Source organism: Mastigoproctus giganteus, chromosome 10 (genome assembly GCF_048544385.1).
Source record: "Mastigoproctus giganteus isolate SK-2022 chromosome 10, ASM4854438v1, whole genome shotgun sequence".
NCBI classification, from domain to species: Eukaryota; Metazoa; Arthropoda; class Arachnida; order Uropygi; family Thelyphonidae; genus Mastigoproctus; species Mastigoproctus giganteus.
This window is the reverse complement of record NC_143584.1, coordinates 93003544-93026657: the sequence shown is the minus strand read 5'-3', so window position 1 is coordinate 93026657 and position 23114 is coordinate 93003544. Positions and strand designations below refer to the sequence as shown.

At 37.0% G+C, this 23114-nt stretch overlaps 1 protein-coding gene across 1 annotated transcript in view; it reads right to left on the bottom strand.

The window, feature by feature from the left end:
- E(bx) (nucleosome-remodeling factor subunit NURF301 E(bx)) overlaps positions 1-23114 on the bottom strand; it is a 693176-nt gene that overhangs the window by 496340 nt on the left and 173722 nt on the right. Inside the window, exon 7 of the mRNA XM_090382976.1 lies at positions 13955-14551. Within this exon, the coding sequence (XP_090239102.1) occupies positions 13955-14551 (597 nt within the window). The remainder of the gene's footprint in view (positions 1-13954; positions 14552-23114) is intronic.

The window sequence follows — 23114 nt, the reverse complement described above, 5'->3', positions numbered from 1 at the left end:
TGTAGTTGGTCCCACATTCTCTTGGAACTCCATTCTTCCACCACTGGTATCTTGCTCATGATTCTGGGCATGATCCTATTGAAAACAAATAAAATTATAAACACTTCAATATTTTTTGTAACAGCATTTTTAAGAAGAGACTGTCCATTCTTCAACCTACAAGACCTGACCTTTGAAGCTATCTTCTTGAATTGTTGTGGCTGTTGCTCCCCTTGCTTGCACCTTCAGTAAGTTAACAAGTGGAAGGATCCCATCAGAATTCAGCATGCTCAACCCATTCAAGGCCTTACACACCTCAATCAGATCACCGTGCAGGTGCCTAGTCTCCAGCCACTGCAATATGCAGAGCTTAAGCCTCTCTTGGTAAGAGGATCCCCACATTCCCCTCACCAATCTTGTTGCACTTCTCTGTACACACTCAAGCAAATCTACATCCTTTCTAAAATGAGGCGTGCAGACCTGTACGCAGTACTCAAAGTGTGGCCTGACCATTGCTTTATACAGAGGGACAATCACCTTTTCCCTGCTAGCAAAATTCCTATATATATCATTGACAAAACCCCATGACCTTCCCTGGCAGCCTGTCTGCATTGCTCAGAAAACTTCAATATCTGACTCCACAATTACTCCCAGGTCTTTTTCATTTTCTACGACCTTAAGTGTAGTATCACACAGTCGGTACGTTTCTCTGGAGTTACTTTTACAGATATGCAGTACTTTGCATATGTCAAGGTTAAACTTCAGTTGCCACTTCTTAGCCCATCTGCCCAAATTTTCTAGATCCTGTTGAAGTATCTAGAAAGCAAACTGCCATTACTGTCTTTAACAACCCTGCAAACCTTTGTATCATATGCAAACTTCGACACTAAGCCTGATATACCTTCATCAATATCATTGATAAATATACAAAACAACAGTGGACCCAACACCGAACCCTGTGAGACTCCACTAATAACATTAGTACACGAAGAGCAGCACCCACTGATTATCACCACCTTCTGTCTTCTCCCACTCAACCATCCTTTTATCCATTGTAGCAACTTTCCCTTAATACTATTCTGCTCCAATTTGTACAATAGTCTTCCATGCACAACAGTGTCAAAAGCTTTCCTGAAATCCAAATATATGATATCAAAATTATTTTTTGCATCCAGTTCCTTTGTAGCCACATCATAATATCCTATTAAATTTGTTAGACAAGACTTTCCCTTAACAAACCCATTTTTTTTTTTTTTTTTTTATGTGAGCCCCAAACACGAGAGGTATTAGAATCTATAGTACTTAGTACTGTGCTTGGGTTGGAGGTTGAGAAGACGAAAGAAGATATTTGTTGACAGTGGACTTGAACTTCTGTAGATTGTAATTTTCAGGAAATACGTATGAAGGAAGGCTGTTCCAGAAAACAGCAGTTGAATGAATAAATGAGGAAGATGAAAAGTTGGTTCTGTGGGTTTGAAGTTGGACAGTAAATGGATGTTGTCTGGTGGCAGCACGTGTTCAGATTGTTTTGAAAGAGAGAGAGCGGGAATTATAGAAGCCAGTTCAGAAGAACAGTGCCCATGGAAGTATCTGTAGAAGAGGCATGCAGCAGAACAGTACGTCTATGAGAAAGCGAGTGGAGAGACTGTTACAGATGAATCATTGATTAACCTAACTTCCCTCTTCTGAATGGAATCAAGAAGCCTGAGAGAGAGAGGTTTTGGGGGCACCACCCCAGATGTGGGAACAATATTCCATGGCAGGGCGGATTTACAATTTATACAAAGTGAGCAGCTGTTTATAAAAAAAGTAACGCTGAGAGCGAAAGAGAAAACCAAGTTTTTTAGATGCAGAGGAAGCAATATTTGTAATGTGCTTGTGCCAAGAGAGATTAGAAGTCAGGGTAATCCCCAAAAGAGATATATCATTTTGTCTAGAAATCGGAGTTTCACTAAAGATAAGCATAGGAGCAGAAGAATCCTTTTTGTGAGATATAAGACAAGACTAAGTTTTAGAAGGGTTGAAATCAACTAAGTTGTCTTTGCCCCACTGGAGAATTACCTGAAGATCAGCATTTAAGGAATTAGTAGCAAATTTTTGAAAAATTGAAGCTGATTGAGTAGGACAAGGTTTCTCAAAATGGAAAGTGGAATGCAATGTGCTATCATCGGCAAAACTATGGATAGGATTTCCAGTCAATGGAAGAAGGTCATTAATATACAAGAGGAAAAGAGTGGGGGAAAGAACTGAACCTTGGCGGACACCGGCATTAGTGGAGAAGTTAGAAGACAGAGAGCGATCAACCATCACCCTCAGTGAGCGATCAGAGAGAAAAGTGGATAACCAATTACTAAAAACAGTTGGCAAACCATAAGATGGAAGCTTGTTTAGAAGACCTTTATGCCAAACACAATCGAAAGCCTTTGAGATGTCAGGAGCAACTACTTGTGTTTCACCGATCCTTTCCATTGAATTAGTCCATAAATGGGTAACATAAGCCAGAATATCACCAGTAGATCGACACTGATGGAATCCATACTGGCAATCGTGGATCAGACGGAAGGTTTCAAGGTAGTTTAAGAGTTGGCGGTTAATTGATTTCTCCATTACTTTAGAAAGAGTAGAAGTAATTGCAATGGGACAATAATTGGATGGGAGGGATTTGTCACCCTTTTTAGAAACTGGTTGGATATCAGCAAATTTCCAAGCAGAAGGAAAAACACCTTTGGAATAAGAAAGTGAAAAAAGGCGGCAAAGAATAGGAGTAAGTTCAGGAGCACAGGTTTTCAGAACAAGTGGAGAAATACCATCAGGACCTGGAGCTTTCTTAGCATCAAGATTCATCAAAATCCTTCTGATATCCTTTTGACGGAAGACCACAGGAGACGTTGAAAGTAGCGTGTTGGGAATGGTAGGAGGTGTTTTACCAAGATCATTAATACATGAGCTGGAAGAAAAATGGGATGCTAGCAGGTCAGCTTTATCCTTGGCTGAAGTGACAACAGAACCATCTGGTTTGGACAGAGGTGGGAGCAGAGATGGGCAAAAGTTGCGGCCAATAGCTTTGGCAAGAGACCAGAATGCTCAGCTACCATCAGGGCAAGGAACAAGTTTTCTACTCTTAGCCTGTTCAAACTCTAGTTTGGACTGATTAATAACTGCTTTACAATTGTTGTGAGCTTTGGTGTAGGCAGAAAATGAAACTGAAGAATTAGAAACAAGCCAATTACGATATGCAACATTCTTCTCTTGAACAGCCTTAGCACATTTATTGGAAAACCAAGGTTTAGATATAGGACGAGATTTTAAAGTGGAGTGTGGGATAAAGGATTCCATTCCTGCAAGAATAATTTCACTGACACGATCTGAGCAAACGTTGACATCAGAAGTTTTGAAACAGTAATCCGACCAAGGAAAAGAAGACTTGCAGGTCATCCCATTTTGCATTCTTGTAATGCCAAACAACATGAGGTTGGGAATAGCCGTGAGATAAAGGATCCATTGAAGAAGAGACAATCACCAAGTCGTGATCTGAAGTGCCTAAAGGACCTCTCACTTCGACCATGTACTTAGAAGGGTTGTTTGTGAGAAAAAGATCAAGCGTATGAGCTGTATGATTAGGATTGTCCGGTATTCTTGTAGGTAAATGAACAATCTGTGCTAGGTCATTAGTAATTGCAAAAGCATCAGCATCTCGACCTGCTGGGTCGGTATGACTAGAAAACGGAAGCCAGCTGGAGTTGTGAACATTAAAATCACCAAGGAAAATTACCTAACTGTTAGGAAAGTTGGACTGGAGAAAGTCAAAGAGCTCCAAGTGATTAGTGGAGTTGGGAGAACGGTAGACACAACAGATGAATTTGACACAATGAGGTAGAGAGATTTTAAGCCAGAGGAGATCAAAGAGAGGAGATTCCAAATTGCCAAATCTCTGACAGGGAATATCAGAACGGACATATGCGCAAGTACCACCTGTGAGGCAAAAAGAATCATACAGCGAATAATTTGGGCATCTGAGATGAGCAGTACTTGAATCAACCGATAACTGAGATTCTGTCAGAAAAAGTACATGGGGTTTGGCAGACTGCAAGTGGAAATGGACATCGTTGAGATTAGAATTGAGACCACGTATATTTGTGAAATGAATTAGGAAGTGCTTGGGAGGTTTAGATCTTTTCGCAGATAAGCTTGCTCTATTAGTTTGACAATTCATGGTGTATTCAATAGTAAGAAAAAGTGGGTGGGACATGCTGTATGAAGTAATGAAATTTTTGGAAATGGCGTACACATGGTAAGAATATACCCAGATCCTTGACATAATGTGGCCTCGACAATGCTCCCCGCATACACACTACTCGGACTCCCTCCAGTCACTATCTGGCAAAGTAGAGGTAGCAAGATTATACACTAGCTGATCCAGAAGCCTCCTAGAGAGTTACCAATAGGTTCGGTCCGGTGCGCTAACTAGCAGCCAGCCTGCGAACACCGTTTTAGAGCTGTACCCTCGAAATGTAAGGAATATTGGATCTCGCCACGTTCATCATAACCTCAAAAGTCATCAATCATACTGCATGATGGAAGAGATAGGGAAAGGTTGACCCATGCTGTGTCTTAATTATTACTGCAGTCTTGTCTAGATGATCCTGCAATGCATCTTTAACCAGTGACTCCATTATTTTACCCGGCACAGAAGTTAAACTAACGGTCTGTAATTACTCGTGTCACCCTTTGATCTCCCCTTTGTGAATTGGGGATACATCTCCAGTCCGTGGGGTCCTCCCCTAAGTCCAAGGATGCCCTCATAATTATGGCTAAGGTTTTGCTTAGTTGCTTTGCCGCCTTCTTTAATATAACAGGATAGATCCCATCCACCATAGATGCCTTTCTCATGTTTAACTTCAACAATTTCTCCTCCCCTTTGCTCTCAGTTATTACAAAATCATTAAGCACCCTTCTACAATTTGATAACCTTCTGCCATTTTCAAACCTTAATAATTCCTCATGTGTGAATGTAGATGCAAAATACTCATTCAGTTCGTTTGCTATCTGAGCAGGATCATCAACAGTCGAACCATCAATATCAAGTGGACCAATCAGATTTATCCCCTTCCTTTTAGAGTTTATATAAGTAAAGAAATTCTTGCTGTTTTTCTTAGCATCCTTTGCCAAAGGTTTCTCGTAATCTGCCTTCGCCTGCCTATGATCTGATTACAGACTAGCTTATATCTGCCAGAGGCTTCTGAGTCGCTTGCATAATTTATACGCATCCCATGCATTTTTCTTCTGTTAAGAGTCATTAGTTCATTTGATAACCATTTAGGCCTAAGCCTTGAACAATATTTCTTAATAGGTATGAAACTTTTAGTAGCTTCCAAGATTAATTCCTTGAATGCTTCCCACTTAGAATTTACTGTTGGTAACCTCGTCAGTTGATCCCACTGTACAGAATTTAAAAACTGTCAGACCACTGTACTCACCTTTACAGAAACAAAAACCCTTCCCTTTACCCCTGATGGTAATTATATCTTTAAGTAAATCCAACATCAGTACACTGTGATCACTGCTGATAACCAGATAAAGAGTATTACCCTCTCTGGTTGCCTCTCAAATATGCTGCTGCAGAAAACAATCATCCAATAAATTCACAAAAGTCTTACTAGTGTTTGAGTGACCAACCCACAAGTTCCAGTCAATATCTGGGAAGTTAAAATCCCCCATTATAAGACATTCTGATTTACTAGCCCACTCTATTTCTCTGTACAATTGTTCATTGTACTCATTCGAGTTATTAGGCCTATAACACACGCCTACTCTTATTTTTGCTTTCGCAGTGCTTAGGTCACACCAAACTGATTCAACAGTGCACTGTTCATCTACATGAACTGGATGCACTTCTTTTGCTTTTATGTTTTTCTTAATTAACAGCATGACACCTCCTCCCTTCCTATCCTTTCTGTACACATTGTACTCCCCAAATTCCAATTCTGCATTCCTAGTATCAGTGTGACACCACGTCTCTGATATCCCAACAATATCTGCCTTTGATGTCTTGACCAACACTTCAAATTCATCAAATTTATTTACTATACTTCTGGCATTGGTATACATGCAAGCATATTTTTTTTTTTTTAGGAGCATTAGCAACTAAGGCCATATTGCTCCGGGAATATGCGGTGGTCATTTCCTGACCTTTCCGCATCCCTTGTATATGCAAGCACCTATTCCTATTCACCCTGACACATCCCATATACCCACCTGTTTCACAATGACTGCCATCAGTCCCTGAACAGAAGCGACTGCTTCTACAGGGATGGGGTATCCCATCCCTGTAGAAGCAGTCGCTCCTGTTAACAAGCACAGACTACGCTGAAAAAAATTCTACCCCTTGAGCTTTGCACATTCCCTCCAGTGACAAACTGATTGACAAGGCTCTCATCATGTACTACCTCCTATCGTGTCTGGGCAGAATTGCAGACACTTTCAAATTTTATGGTACAGGACTGTTGACCCATGGCCTCCCAAGCCAGGTGTGGCATTTTTATTTTTTTTATTATTAGTAATAATAATTTTTTTGTTTGAATTCTCTAAGAGTATGTACAGTAGTGGCCTGCCTCTGCAGGAAGGGTAAAAACTAGGGAGCTTAGTTTCAAGTGATTGTTGCTCTCTCACTGCTAATCATCAGTTAAAAAATGCTCCAGCATAGTACAGTACAGTATAGCACAGCACAGCACAACACAACAACACTACACAAGACCGGTTATGTTGATTTCCACATCACTGTAAAGAAACAAGGTAAGATGTCTTTATAGTAGTTCCTGAGGAGGACTCCGGAACTACCATAAAGAAATATTAACCCACCTACCTACATATATATATATATATATATACATACATACAATACACACATACATACACATTTAATGCAGTTCCATCTGCACATGTCACTTAGCAAGGAACTATTAACCAAACTGTGTTTCTGCTCATTTCAAAAATAAATAAATAAATAAATAAATAAATAAATGAGAATATGGTAGCAAGCCTGTATACAGGATTCACTTTTCGTTACATTACAAATAAAAAAAAAAAAAAAAAGGTGGGTGAATATAGCTGTAATACATTTCTTTTAAAAACTTTAGTACACACAATCAATGGACTGCAAAAGTAATTCTGATAAATACTCATGGGGATTTTCTACAGTTACCTTACCATGTGTTGTTTTTTTTTAATAAAAGCATTTCAAGCACGTGCTTTGACTTTAATATGGTTATCCACTGCAAACCTGTTACAATGGAAACCAAACTGATGGCATGATAAAGCATCCTGGTCTTCAATAATCCAGATAAGTCTTTTGTGAGCCATCTTCTCTAAGACTTTGCCTAAACAGCTGGTTAGAGATATAAGATGCTAACTGTTAGGGGAGGAAGCATCATTCCCTGGCATTGTAATAGTTATCACTATTGATTGATGCTATATATATATATATATATATATATATATATCAGGATAAACATTCTCTTCCAAGATTCTGTTATAAACCTGAAATAATGTGGATACAGAATTAGAGTTAAAGTGGTAAAGCATCATATAATAAATGCCATTTGTACAGCAGAACTATTTTGAGAATTTTGGATAGCTTCATTGAATTCAGTAATAGTGAAGGTTATAGGAATATGACTGATTTGTAGCAAAGTTAATTTTATGTTGTTCCACATACTTGTTTGTACAACTAAATGAATCCTCATAAGAAACAGAAGATGGGGGCAGCATAGGTTTCAGAAATGCCTCTGCAATGTCAATCAGAGAAGAAATATCTTGACTTTTCCAGGACAGGATTGGGGACAAATTAGTGCACCCTTAGTGGCACTCTCCACTAAGGGTGCAGATCATTCTCCAGATATTCTGGGATCAGTGTTTCTGCAAATAGTACAATTTAATCTAATTCAAGCATCCTGTTTTGCTTTCCTATATCATTTATAATTCAAGCTTCCCGTTTTGATTTGAGTCATTTACAGTTAACAAGATTCTCCACTGTAACACTTTCAGCAAAAAATGTTGCATGGTTTATTTTGTTTCCTTTTGGCAAGTATGCAATCTCTTGTCACCAATCATATTGTTGATGGTAGTATTTGATTTCAGTACTGTGATGGCAGCAGCTCCAAGTAGTTGTTCTATTACATGCATAATGGCATTATTAATGGTAGCAGTAAGCATCAAGTAACTATCAAATTGGATTATATTAGAAATTTGTATATTTGAAAATACAGATAGGTTCATAGTCTGTACCCATCTATATTTTGCAAATTACAGGAAAGTGATCACTGTCGTGAAGGTCAATTAATACTGTCTGTTCAATACTAAGATAAATGGATAAGGAATTACAGATAGGTCCACTGCAGAGCTAGATCCTATGGGAAGGTGAATATAGAAGTGGGTATCTGTGTTCAGAAATGCTAGCTGATGACTGTCAAGCACAGGTTTCAATCATCCACCCTCTATGATATACATTCAGAGAACCCCCACAAAGATGATGGGCATTTAGATCACCTAGCAAGTACATGAAGTCTGTCCAGAAAGTGATGGGGCTGGTAACCTCAGTATAAATAAAATACTCAGGGCAAAAAGAGAAAACATGGACCACTTAATCTTACTGACTATAGAGCCTATAAGTTCAAACCTTGAACATGAGACATCTCAACCAAAAAAGAAGATCCGACACCAGCCCCACCACGTGGAGTAGGAGCAGTTTCCCAAGCAGTACCAAGTGGCTAGAGCAGTGGTTTTCAACCTTTTTTTTTAATAATAGCACCCCTAGATAATTTATTTTATTTTGTGGCACCCCTACTCAATTTTTTGCCTGTTAGATCCGATTCTCTCTCTACATATATATATATATATATATGATAGTTATTACAATAATATAATTATAAAAATTACATTTCATAATACAAATTTTATGTATACAGTATATAATAATTTTATTCTTTATATAGAGGTACTAAGTAAACATCAATTATAGATCACCACAAAATTAAAAAGATACTGTACACCTTTTTATAATGAAAAAAACATACATTTTAAAAAATGATAATAAGTTTAGTAACTTAAACCCAAATTACGTGGCACCCCTGGAATGTTGTTGCGGCACCCTGGTTGAAAACCACTGGGCTAGAGTGTTAAAGAAGTTAGTTATATGGACAAGTAGAAAGGTGTCTTTCCTTTCTTAATAGAAAGCCTACTTCTTTATTTAGAAGAGGCCAAAAATAAAATAACTAAATTAAAGGACTTCAATATTCTCCTTAATTAACTGATTGGAGGGAAAATACTATCAATTTGCTTTGGAAATAGTTATGATCACTTGCTTTGCACTCAGGACAATTTCTAAAGCTTATGATCATGTTTGTCATAAAGGTCTTCTAAACAAGATCCCATCTTATGGACTGCCAAATGTTTTTTGCAACTGGGTATCCAGTTTTCTCTCTGACTATTCTCTGCAGCAATGCCTCTGCAATGTCATTCAGAGAAGAAATATCTGTACCTTTCCAGGACACGATTGGAGACAAATTAGTGTACCCTTAGTGGCACTAATTTGTCCCCAGAGCTAGATCCTATGGGAAGGTGAATATAGAAGCGGGTATCTGTGTTCAGAAATGCTAGCTGATGACTGTCAAGCACAGGTTTCAATCATCCACCCTCTATGATATACATTCAGAGAACCCCCACAAAGATGATGGGCATTTAGATCACCTAGCAAGTAAACGAAGTAGTTAAATATGTATATTTAAAATTTGAGAGTCAGAAGCAAATCTAACTCTCAAATTCTAAATTTTTTTTTTATTTTTTAGTAATGCTAAAAATCAAAAAAGTAATGTTTTTTTTATTTTTTAGTAATGCTGGTGTTCCCCAGGATTGTTCTTTCTCCCACTCTTTTCCTATATGGTGTGACATAAGCATTGGAAGATCAAAATTGAGAGTAGGAGTGTGCTATAGGCCTAATGACTCTGATGAGTATAATAAGGAACTGTACAGGGAAATAGAGTGGGCCAGTAAATCAGAGCGTCTTATAATGGGAGATTTTAATTTCCCAGATATTGACTGGAATTTGGGGGCTGGTTACTCACACACTAGCAGGGCTTTTGTGGATTTATTGGATGATTGTTTTCTACATCAGCATGTTCGGGAGGCAACTAGAGGGAGGAATACTCTTGATTTGATTATCAGCAGTGATTCTTCATGCATTAAGAATCTGCAGATAAATGAACCACTAGGTGGCAGTGATCACAGTGTGCTGAAGTGGGATTTACTCAAAGAGGTAACTACCATTAGGGGTAAAGGGAAGGGTTATTGCTTCCGTAAAGGCGACTACGATGGACTGAGACAGTATTTAAATTCTATACAGTGGGACCAACTGATGATGTTACCAACAGCAAATTCAAAATGGGAAGCATTCAAAGAACTTATCTTGGAAGCTACTAGGCTTTACATACCAAGTAAGAAATATTGTTCAAGGTTTAGGCCAAAATGGATGTCAGATGAACTAATGAGGCATATGGCAGAGAAGAAAAATGCATGGGATACTTACAAATTAACACATGACACAGAAGCCTATGATAGATACAAGTTGATATGCAACCAAGTTACAAAGGAGGTTAGGCAGGCGAAGGCAGATTACGAGAAATCTTTGGCAAGGGATGCAAAGAAAACCAGCAAAGAGTTCTTTACTTATGTAAACTCTAGAAGGACGGGGATGAATCAGATTGGTCCACTTGATATTGATGGGTCAACTGTTGATGATCCTGCTCAGGTAGCTAACAAACTAAATGAATATTTTGCATCGACATTCACACATGAGGAGTTATTCAGCAAGGGGAATGCCAGAGGTGTATTCAACTCTAGCAGTAAGCTACAGAATCTTGAAATAACTGAGAGTAAAGTGGAGGAGAAACTGTTGAAGATAAACACAAGAAAGGCACCCGGGGTGGATGGGATCTATCCAGTTATATTAAAGGAGACAGCAAAGGAAGTAAGCAAACCCTTAGCCATAATTATGAGAGTTTCCTTGGACTCAGGGGAGGTACCCATAGACTGGAAATGTGCAAATGTGACCCCAATTCACAAAGGAGGATCAAAGGCTGACACAAGTAATTATAGACCTGTGAGCTTAACTTCTGTTCCAGGAAAATTAATGGAGGCACTGGTTAAAGAAGCACTGCAGGATCATTTAGACAAGACTTCAGTTATAGCTCAGACACAGCATGGTTTTGTTAAGGGGAAGTCTTGCCTGACCAACTTGATTGGATACTATGATGCAGTCACAAAAGAACTGGATGCAGGGAATAACTTTGATATTATATACTTGGATCTTAGAAAGGCTTTTGATACTGTTGCACATGGAAGACTGCTACACAAATTGGAGCAGTGTGACATTGGAGGCAAATTGCTGCTATGGATAAAGGGGTGGTTGAGGGGGAGAAGACAGAGAGTAGTAATCAATGGACACTGCTCATCGTGGACTAATGTTATTAGTGGAGTCCCTCACGGCTCAGTGTTGGGTCCATTATTGTTTTCTGTATTTATAAATGATATTGATGATGGTATATCAAGCTTAATGTCCAAGTTTGCAGACGATACAAAGGTTGGCAGGGTTGTCAAGGACACTACTGACACTATGCTGCTGCAACAGAATCTGGAAAGGTTGAGCAGATGGGCTGAGAGGTGGCAAATGAAGTTTAACATTGACAAATGTAAAGTACTACACATGGGAAACAGCAACCCCAGAGCAACGTATCAACTCTGTGGTACTACACTGACAGTGGTAGAGAATGAAAGGGACTTGGGGGTGGTTGTGCAGGCAGATATGAAGTTCTCTGAGCAGTGCAGACGGGCTGCAAGAGTAGCTCATGGAGTATTGTCAATGATATACAGGACTTTTTCCAGCAGGGATAAGGAGGTGATTATTCCATTGTATAAGGCAATGGTCAGGCCACACCTACAGGTCTGGTGCCCTCATTTCAAGAAGGATGTACTGCTGGAACGAGTACAGAGAAGGGCAACAAGATTAGTGAATGGAACAAAGGGGTGCTCTTACGAAGAAAGGCTTAAGTTTTGCAAATTACAGTGTCTGGAGACTAGGCACCAGCGAGGTGATCTGATAGAGTTGTATAAAGCCTTGAATGGTTTAAGCATGCTCAATGCTGATGGGATTCTTCCTCTAGCTCAGAAAAATCACCTGAGAGGGCATAAATTCAAATTGAGGAAAGACAGATGTAGGATAGACGTGCGGAAATTAACCTTTAGCCAGTGGGTGGTTGGTTGGTGGAACAGACTCCCATCCCTTGTGGTGGAGGTTGATAGTCTAAATAAGTTTAAGGCTCAGCTGGACAGGTATTTTGAACGAACAGAGGGGTGAAGTGGAAGTGGGTTTTTTTTTTTTTTTTTTGGCTGATGCTGCATAAGCTTGCTTTCTTGCATCAAATGCCTCTACTAATGCTACTGCTAATGCTATATTAATGACCTTCTTCCACTGTCTGGATATCCTAGCTACAGTTTTGCTGATGATAACAATGCACATAATTTCCAGATTGAGACATCCTATCCTGCCAAAACAGCTTTAACTTCTGAAATATCCAAAATTTTTTAAAATTTCTGATCTCCATATAATCCTCCAATGGAGTGCATAAAACTTAGTTGACTTCAATCCTTCTAAAACTCCATGCCTTATTTCTCAGAAAAAAAAAAGTCTATTGCTCCTATGCTCATCTTTATCTTCTCTATTAGGAATTACTCTGACTTCCGATCTCATTTGGCTGAAGCACATTGCAAATACTGTTTCCTCTGCATCAAAAAAACTGGGTTTTATTTTTCACTCTGCTTTACTTTTCTCCTAAACAACTATTCAACTCTGTGCAAAACTCAAACTCATCCTATCATGGAATATTGTTCCCACATCTGGGGTAGTTTCCTTAAAAACTTCATTCAAATGACTGCAGTCAGGTTAATCAATGACCCATCTCTTACAAAACCTTGCTACTGTCTGTCCCACGGACATTCAGCTTTTGTTGCATGCCTTTTCTGCATATGTTCATGTGCACTGTTCTTCTGAATTGGCATCTATTCCCTCACACTCCCTTACAAATACGTGCCAAACCAACCAGCAACCTTTCATTGTCCAACTCTAAACTCGCAGAACTAAATTTTCCTCTTTCCTCATTTATCCCTTCTACTTCTGTTTTCTGGAACAACCTTCCTTTTATATGTATTCCCTAAAAATTACAATCTAATGTGAACAAGTATTTTCTGCTTTCAACCTATACACAGTAAAGGTATTGAAACCTATAGTACTAAGTACTATAGGTTTCAATGCCTTTATGTTTGGGGGTTTCATATTAAAAAAAAAAAACCCTCATATACACATAACAAGGTTTTTTTGGTGTTTTTTTTTAATGCCAAGAATCTGAAATCCTGCATACAGGATTGCTATTTTTTTTTAATTTGAGTAACACCATGTCCCACTTTAATGGATAATTTATTCCCATATTAAGTGCTAATCAAAATCTTGATTAAACTAAAGTCAGACACTCTAACCAACCTCTTCAAAGCAGACGCTTATACCCAGTGGATACATCAGTCTGACTTATTGGTGTTCCACTTCAGTGAGGTTTCACTGGGTATAAAATAAAGATTAATGTATACCTTATAAATAATGTAATAAAATCAGAAATATAATCAAAATCTTAAAATTCATTTTAGAGTGCATCCTCCTATGATATCTGTACATTTATAGAAAAATCACCCCCAGTTTACAAGTACTTTTAAGAACTGCATGATTTCTTAATCCAGAAGTTCATGTTTGCTAGTATGACTTATAGAATGGACAATATATGAAGTAGTTATATGAAAAAGTAATAAGTAAGCATACATATGCTTACTTATTACTTGCATGCTGCGGAGGGAAAAAAGCAGTTAAATATGTATATACCTAAAGATTCAGTCCAAGCAGGATTGAAGAGAACCGGTTTCATAACAGCTTCTAAAATACTCAATGCTAAAGCAAAATCCCTAGAAGAATTGCACATATTCACAGCTTTAATCCAATTGTTACGGTGAATTGTCCAGTTAGGATGAAGTAGAGGTGCTGGTACGTTATTTTCCAACTGTAGTAAAGTCTGCCTCAACGTAGCAACAGTCAAGGCTCGAGAACCATGAGTAGTGCCATGCCATTTAAACTCGCTTGCAGTAGTTAAACTGAATTTGTGTGACAAATGACGTCTTTTGTCTCTATCTTCTGCATGCTGATGCTTATTTAATGCCAAAGTATTGGTAGCAAACTGATTACTGTAGTTTTTATAGTTTCCCTCTAGACCTAGTTTAAAGAAAGTAGATGTGGTGAGCGAAAGAGACATATTGCTTTTTGATCTTGTAACGCGGGATATTTCACCATCCTTATTAATTACTAATACAGAATCACCATCATCATTCCTCCGTGATCCAGACCGCAATACAAAGGGGTCAAAAATAAAAGTCCGCGGCTGAAGAGCACCAGTTTTAGAGCGTGTGACAACTCCAGATTTTTGACCTATTAAAATAAAAAAAAAAAAAGAAAAATATAAGAATCTAAAAATAAAATATCATTTTGAACAATGTTAATAATCAGTATTAACTTCTACATCAAAATAATAACTCTAGAGTTAAAAGTATTTTCATAGATATGCCATAACAGACACATTTGCTACAAAATCCCATATTACACTTTGCAGAGCACTATTTTGAATCTCAGTTATTGTAATAAAGCAACTATTCCACAAGAATTATCTGAAATTAACACAACTTAGAAATTCACATTATTAATTAATTCATTTATTTATTTATTAACCCAGTAATGGATGCGATAACATATGGATATGCCAAATCAAAAATCCAAATAAAAAATAAATTAAAATGGCTTTCAGAGTGATGTAAATATGAATTGTAATATTTCTTCACACTTGATCAAGTTGACTTTTGATCTGCACTGCTGATTTTGTTGGAATTTGAGAAGTGTCTGTAAAAAAAAAAAAAAAAAAAAAATCAGATTTGAGTATAAGGTATTCTGCATATACCTATGAGCTTAAGCATTTGTACAAATGCCATGTGTTTATAGTAAAAATGTACATTATATGTTGGAAAAATTTCTTCTAGATGGATGTAGATTTCGAATATTAATTAATTTTTAGTTTAATATCTTACACATTATTGTTTCAGTTTGAAGTGTTCAAGATTACAAATTTCCTGGTGGATAATGTAATTTGGATTGCAAGTTTTTGGCCAATGTTGGCTTTTCAGCCAACTGTCGTTTCACTAGTGTTAGAGGACTTTACATTCTGTATAACTGATTGTGTAATGAATATTTATTTTATTATGTCTTTTCACCATTTTTTGTATTCAGCTAGTACAGCTTGACATGCCAAATACAGCAGACACCAATGACAAGATATTTCTGAACAGACTGGCGCTTCAGTTACACATCAAGTGTCGCTATTGTCCACAATACTAATTTAGAATAGTAAACCTTATTAATTACATCAACATATAATATTACCGATTTACCTGCAGATTTATTGTTGACTTTTATTTGCTATCTGATTCACTTGATTGTAGAAATTCAATAATGTTCAGGAATTAGAATTAATTAGAATTTGAGTGCCAGATTTGCTAGAGAAGGAAATCTGATAAACTGAAACAAAATATACTGAAAAATTTATTATAAGACTTTTATTTTGAACTTTTTATTCATAAAGTTTTACAGTAGACTGTCGAAATAAAGGCACCCACCCCAAATAATGCACATTGAGATCAGATGTTTACATACAGCACAGATGTCTTGCAGTGCCGAAAAAAGTAACAAACTGGATATAATAACAGAAAATAGAATGGCATAAATTTACCCCAGGGGGCTCACACCTGGTGAGTATGGGCTTGGCACACCCAGGGTCCTGAGCTGGATATCCTCATTCTTCTCTTTCTTGGTGATTTCTTTCTACTCTCTCTCTCTCTCTCTCTCTCTCTCTCTCTCTCTCTCTCTCTCTCTCTCTCTCTCTCTCTCTCTCACTCTCTCTCTCTCTCTCTCTCTCTCTCTCTCACAGGGTAATTCAGATTTTTTTTTTTTTTTGGCTGGTGCAGCATAAGCCTCAGGCTTCCATGCACCATATGGTTAATAATAACAATAATAAGTAAGAGTGTATTAATGGCAGAATATAACATTGGATCATCAACATGTTTATGTTTTTTTATTTGCAGTTAATAAAATTGCATTCTTAATCTCTCTATTTCTGCATTAAATATATTAAAAATAAAACTTTCTAGATAACGGAAAAATTGAAATAACGGCATCTTGAATCCCCAAAGGTGCCATTATTCTGAAAGTCTACTGTATTCTTAAACTTTTAAAAAATATTTTTGTTATATTTGCTTGTGATGATTTTTAATCCTTATATAATGTTAATTTATAAAAAAATAATTAAAATATTAAAAATTAATTTTTTTCTTATATCCACTATACTGTCGTGATAATGAATACATTAAGTACCCAATGTTAAATCATTTATTGCCTTTATTCTAAACATTGCCATGGTACCAGGGAGAACTCACGTGCACTAGATGGTGTCGGTTTTAGTGATGCACTAACTAGAGGGTTAACAAATCAGCAGAAATGGCTAAATACAGAAAATATGAGAAAAAACTGCTCATTCTATAGAATGCAAATACGGTACTCATTTTTGACTCTAAAATACCCCTAATAACTTTAGTATAATAACCTATACCGGCTTCAACTTTTGGAATTAAAAAGAAAGTATAGAAAAGCAATTTAAATATTGTTTAAATAAAAAGGGTGTAATTAAGAAACATTCAGTATGTTTCTTCTCCATTTCCAAGTGGGAAATAATTAACCATCCCCTTTTAATAGAAAATTGACCCATCCCCCTTTTAATAGAAAATTTTAACCACCATTTTAGTTAAAAAAAAAAAAAAAGTCTAACTGCTAAAAAAAGACTTGGACAGTGTATTCAATCACCTAAAAATATTTCTCAGAAATAAATTTATACAGGCAGTTCTTACGTTACAAGTTTTTTCTCCAAGTATCAATAAAATCGAAAATATAAACATTAATTGCAAAAAAATGAATGTTAAACATTCATATATATCTCATTCCGAATCGCGTGCATAGCTATACAATACAATGTACCCTGCTTTACAATATTAATCAGTTCCAGAGACACCATCATATCATTAAAATACTGCAATGTGAACCCAACAACACATTGTTTTTTGGTAATTCATTTCAAGATCTTGGAAGTTGAAATTTTCGCTGTATAACTTAAGCTATTTATCTCTCTAAAATGTAATTTTTAAGGTCACGAGCGTGACCGTAAGGCCATATAAAAGGTCATGAGCATGGTTTGTAAATTGAATTGTATTAGTTACCAATTCGAATCATTAAAATGCACTACACTTTCATCATTATTAGCATTAGTAGAGGCATGTGAAGCAAGAAAGCAAGCTTGTGCAGCATCAGCCAAAAAAAAAAAAAAAAAACGCACTCCCATTTCATCCCTCCGTTCATTCCAAATACCTGTCCAGCTCAGCCTTAAATTTATTTAGGCTATCAACTTCCACAACAAAGGATGGAAGTCTGTTCCACCAACCAACTACCCGCTGGCTAAAGGCAAACTTCCCCACATCTATCCACACCAGTCTTTCCTCAATTTGAATTTATACCCTCTCAGGCTATTATTCTGAGCAAGAGGAAGAATCCCATCAGCACTAATATGTTCCGTTATAAGAATCAATTTTAAATGCATTTGTGATATTTTTCTAAAGCACATTTCTGGGGGTCACTACCATAAAACAATTTGCACTTTCTGGTTTTCTGGGCTTTTTTGTTATTGCAAGCAATTATAAATGGGTAGTAAACGATGTTATTGCATTTGCGAAGATACTGATAGCTGGAATTGTGTGGGTTTTTTTATGTTATTATGGTGAAATGTGTTTCCCCTTTACTGAAATAGTCAATCGTATAAAAAAATAAATAAATTTCAGAATCTTCTCTTCATTCCTTTTTTTTTTTTAAGCTTCGTAAACTTGTTATTCCATGTGAATCCTGTTAGTTGCAATTTGTGTGTGAAGTTAAAAAATGCTTGCGCATGCTATTGAAATTTATAAAGAAAACAGAAGATTATCTTGGAAATAAACTTGGAAATAAATTCTTCATTTATGAAGAAGACGACTCCTTGTACAACAAACCAACGAGTGCCAAGCCAATAATGAGTGATCAATGCGTGTGCATTTAGCCGAAAATGATGAAGAATAAACATTCTTTAACATTTATAAGTCGTAAATAATTTCTCTATTATTATAATTTGCTTGATTTTACAGGCTATGTTTTCATTTCTTTCGATAAATCAATCATTGTTTAAACAAACTAATTAGCTAACTAATTTCATTGTTGAGAACATAACCCCTATTTTCAACCTTATGTCTATGGGAAATAAATTCCCACTTTAGAGCACGTGCTAGGAACGAATTAACTCGTAAAGTCGAGAACTACCTGTACAGTAAAATTAACTTGAAAATCACAGCATTTTACTTTATCCATGGCTGGCCACTCAAGTTAAATATTACTTGACTCTTTCCTACAATGATTAAAAATTGCTTCATCCTATTCTTTGATTTCAAATCAGCCAACGGGATGAATCAGTGTGTACAGAAGCTTAGTACATCTTGTTGGCCATTATCATGTATTTAAAACAGGCTATATAGCTCTCTCGTCTTGGCTCTTTCACATGGGAAAAATCAGTAATAATTTAATTTACATTGTGGAAATATCAGATATACACAGCTGCTATCTTTTCACTTTGAAAAAGCTGGAAATCGCAAACTGTAAGCAGGAGGAAAAGAGATTTTTCTGAAAAAGCAGGAGGTTTATTTGAAGTTCATTGAAAAATATACATTTGATACTAAAATACAACCATACAACTGTTTACCAGTACAGTATGTTTTCAAACATTAAATTATCTAGGATTTTCCTATCTGTGGATTGTGGTATACACAGGAGTATGCTGGTAAATTTTTAACAACCTGCTCTCTAAAAGAAAGTAGTGGTACTGGTGATTTAAACCGATTTTAATAGTGACCAGCACCACCTCCCTCCCATGATCCTTTTGCACGGATAATGTCATCGACCACGTGACTTACCTCTCCCAGACTCCAGTGTGTTTTCACCGGCAAGGGGCACTGGCTGCTTTCCATGATCCTACACGCAACCATGTGATTCTCTGCTCCATGCTCCAATATTTTTTCCGATTACTGCTTCCCATAATCCTTTGCGCAGATCAGACTCCATTTTTTTTTCCCCCTTTTAAATTTGCTGTTGGATGGCACCACGTTTTTTTTTTTTTTTTTTTAAATAAAAATAATTTCATTTGGTGGGATTTGAACTGAGGTCTATGAGCTTTATGGACAAGTACCCTAAATGGGAATATTATGTGAAATTATAAGGTTTCGAAATTAATTTCAATGAGATGACTTTTTAAATTCTAAGGAGAAATTAAAAATTAAATGAAATTTCCCGACAGTGGTTAAAGTTTGAAAATAAATACACAAGTCTGAAAATTACAAAGTAAACAATTTCAATATGTAATTATAAAATGTTCTTATTATTCTGGTTAAAATTCGAAAATCTTCATTAAAGACAGTTTTAATGAATGAAAGTCTTTTATTTGAACACCAAAGAGACAATATCAATGTGCACAGATGTTTACTAATAATAAAATTCTCAATTCAGATAATGCACCATTATGAGTCCATTTATTTATTTTATTTTTTTTTCAATTCACATACGACATCTTCAAGTATAGTTTGAGAAAATGTTCAAATATGTATTAGAAAATTGCAGTATGGAAAAATTTTCAAATTCCACCTCATGGCACTGAAGCAATTGTTATTTTGTTAAAGATGGACACCTCCCAGTGGCAAAGCCATGATTTTTTGTCAGCAGGTACATTCACAAAAAAAGGTGGCAACTTCCAATGCTAAAAAGTGGCACAATACCAGATTTTGGTGTGGAGGGTACAATATATCTGCTGACCCTACCCTGTCTACATAAACCTACTACTGCTTATCAATGGATAATTTCTCTCTCCTAATTCCTTAACACGCTGCTTACAGTAGCACCCTGTTAGATAATTTGGGAATACCCCGTGATCTGTTCACTGTTTGCTAGTGCAATTTTTCAGTATGTGGGACAGCTAGTCAGACAAGTTTAACGAGCTAGTCAGACAAGTTTAAATAGTAGGTAAACATGTGAAAAAAATTTTCACATCTTTACTCTTGGTCACCCACACACTACCAAGGCTTTTGTGGATTTATTGGATAATTGTTTTCTACAGCAGCATGTTTGGGAGGCAACTAGAGGGAGTAATACTCTTGATCTGATTATCAGTAGCGATTCTTCATGCATTAAGAATCTGCATATAAAGGAACCACTAGGTGGCAGTAATCACAGTGTGCTGAAGTGGGATTTACTCAAAGAAGTAACTACCATCAAGGGTAAAGGGAAGGATTTTTGCTTTCGTAAAGGTGACTATGGTGGTCTCAGACAGTATTTAAATTCTATATGGTGGGACCAACTGATGATGTTACCAACAGCAAATTCAAAATGGGAAGCATTCAAAGAATTAATCTTGGAAGCTACTAGGCTTTTCGTACCAACTAATATTGTTCAAGATTTGGGCCTAAATGGATTTCAGATGAACTAATTAGACATGACAGAGAAAAAAAAAATGCATGGGATACATATAAAATAACAGGCGACACAGAAGCCTATGATAGATATAAGTTGGTCTGTAACAAAATCACAAAGGCGAAGGCAGATTATGAGAGATCTTTGGCAAAGGATGCAAAGAAAAACAGCAAAGAGTTCTTTACGTATGTAAACTCTAGAAGGAAGGGGATGAATCAGATTGGTCCACTGGATATCGATGGTTCAACTGTTGATAATCCTGCTCAGGTGGCTAACAAACTAAATGAGCATTTTGCATCTAAATTCACACATGAGGAGTTATTCAGGGAATGGAATGCCCTGAATAAGGGGAGGGAATTCAATTCACAAAAGAGGATCAAAGGGTGACACAAGTAATTATAGACTTGTTAGTTTAACTTCTGTTCCAGGGGAAATTAATGGAGGCACTGGTTAAAGAAGCACTGCAGGATCATCTAGACAAGACTTCAGTTATAGCTTGGACACAGCATGGTTTTGTTTAGGGGAAGTCTTGTCTGACCAATTTGATTGGATACTATGATGTGGTCACAAAGCAACTGGATGCAGGAAATAACTTTGATATCCAGTGGCAGATTTAGCACTTGAGAGGCCCCAGGAGCAATTCAATTTTGAGGCCCCCAATATAAATATTTTTGGTACCACTACAGTGTGCATCCTATGCGCACGTTTTTACTATAGCACGCGCTTTAGATTTGGTGTTGCGGTTTTAATCATTTTGGTTACAAAATTCTTTCATACATATTTTAACTAATGTTTAAATGAAAAAATGGCACAACTAAGCATTAATGATAATAAGTATTCTACTTCAGATTCACTTAGTTCGCATAGATATTTCATATAATATGTAGGGATATTCACATAAGAGTTTACTAATTTCTCATATTAAATTATAGTTTTATTCAGTAACGGTAATAATGATGAGTGTAAAAATTAAAATTGAAACAATTTTATTATTTTTTTTTTTTTTTTTTTGAGACCTGAGATTTGAGGCTCCCTCTATTTAAGAGGCCTTGTGCACCTGTGCAGAAATCTGCCATTGTTGATATCATATATTTGGATCTTAGAAAGGCTTTTGATACTGTTGCATATGGAAGACTGCTGCACAAATTGGAGCAGTGTGGCATTGGAGGCAAATTGCTGCTATGGATAAAGGGGTGGTTGAGTGGGAGAAGACAGAGTGGTAATCAATGGACACTGCTCTTCGTGGACTAATGTTATTAGTGGAGTCCTTCAGGGTTCAGTGTTGGGTCCATTGTTGTTTTCTGTATTTATAAACGATATTCATGATGGTATATCAGGCTTAACGTCCAAGTTTGCAGACGATACGAAGGTCGGCATGGTTGTTAATGACAGTACATTGCTGCAACAGGATCTGGAAAAGTTGGACAGATGGGCTGAGAGGTGGCAAATGAAGTTTAACATTGAAAAGTGTAAAGTACTATATATGGGAAGCAGTAACCCCAGAGTAACATATCAACTCTGTGGTACTACACTGACAGTGGTAGAGAATGAAAGGGACTTCGGGGTGGTTGTGCAGGCAGATATGAAGTTTTCTGAGTAGTGCAGACGGTCTGCAAGAGTAGCTCATGGTGTCTTGTCAATGATATACAGGAATTTTTCTAGCAGGGATAAGGAGGTGATTATCCCCTTGTATAAAGCAATGGTCAGGCCACACCTTGAGCACTGTATACAGGTCTGGAGGCCTCATTTTAATAAGGATGTAGAGCTGTTGGAACGAATACAGAGAAGGACAACAAGATTAGTGAATGGAACAAAGGGTTGCTCTTATGAAGAAAGGCTTAAGTTTTGCAAATTACAGTGTTTGGAGACTAGGCACCTGCGAGGTGATCTGATTGAGATGTATAAACCTTGAATGGTTTGAGCATGCTCAATGCTAATGGGATTCTTCCTCTTGCTCAGAATAATCACCTGAGAGGGCATAAATTCAAATTTAGGAAAGACAGTTGTAGGATAGATGTGCGGAAGTTTGCCTTTAGCAGAGGGTAGTTGATTGGTGGAACAGGCTGCCATCTTTTTTTGTGGAAGTTGATAGCCTAAATAAATTTAAGGCTCAGCTGGACAGGTATTTGGAACAAACTGAGAAGTGAAATTGGAGCATTTTTAAAAATTTTTTTTTTGGCTGATGCTGCATAAACTTGCTTTCTTGCATTGTATGCCTCTACTAATGCTAAAGTGAACTCTTAATAAAGTGCATGCTTAATAAAGAGTCACTCTTAATAAAGGTGCCTGTACACCAGGGGTGGGCAAAAGCTGGCCCGCGGGCCACATCCGGCCCACAACGACGTTGAATCCGGCCCCCTCG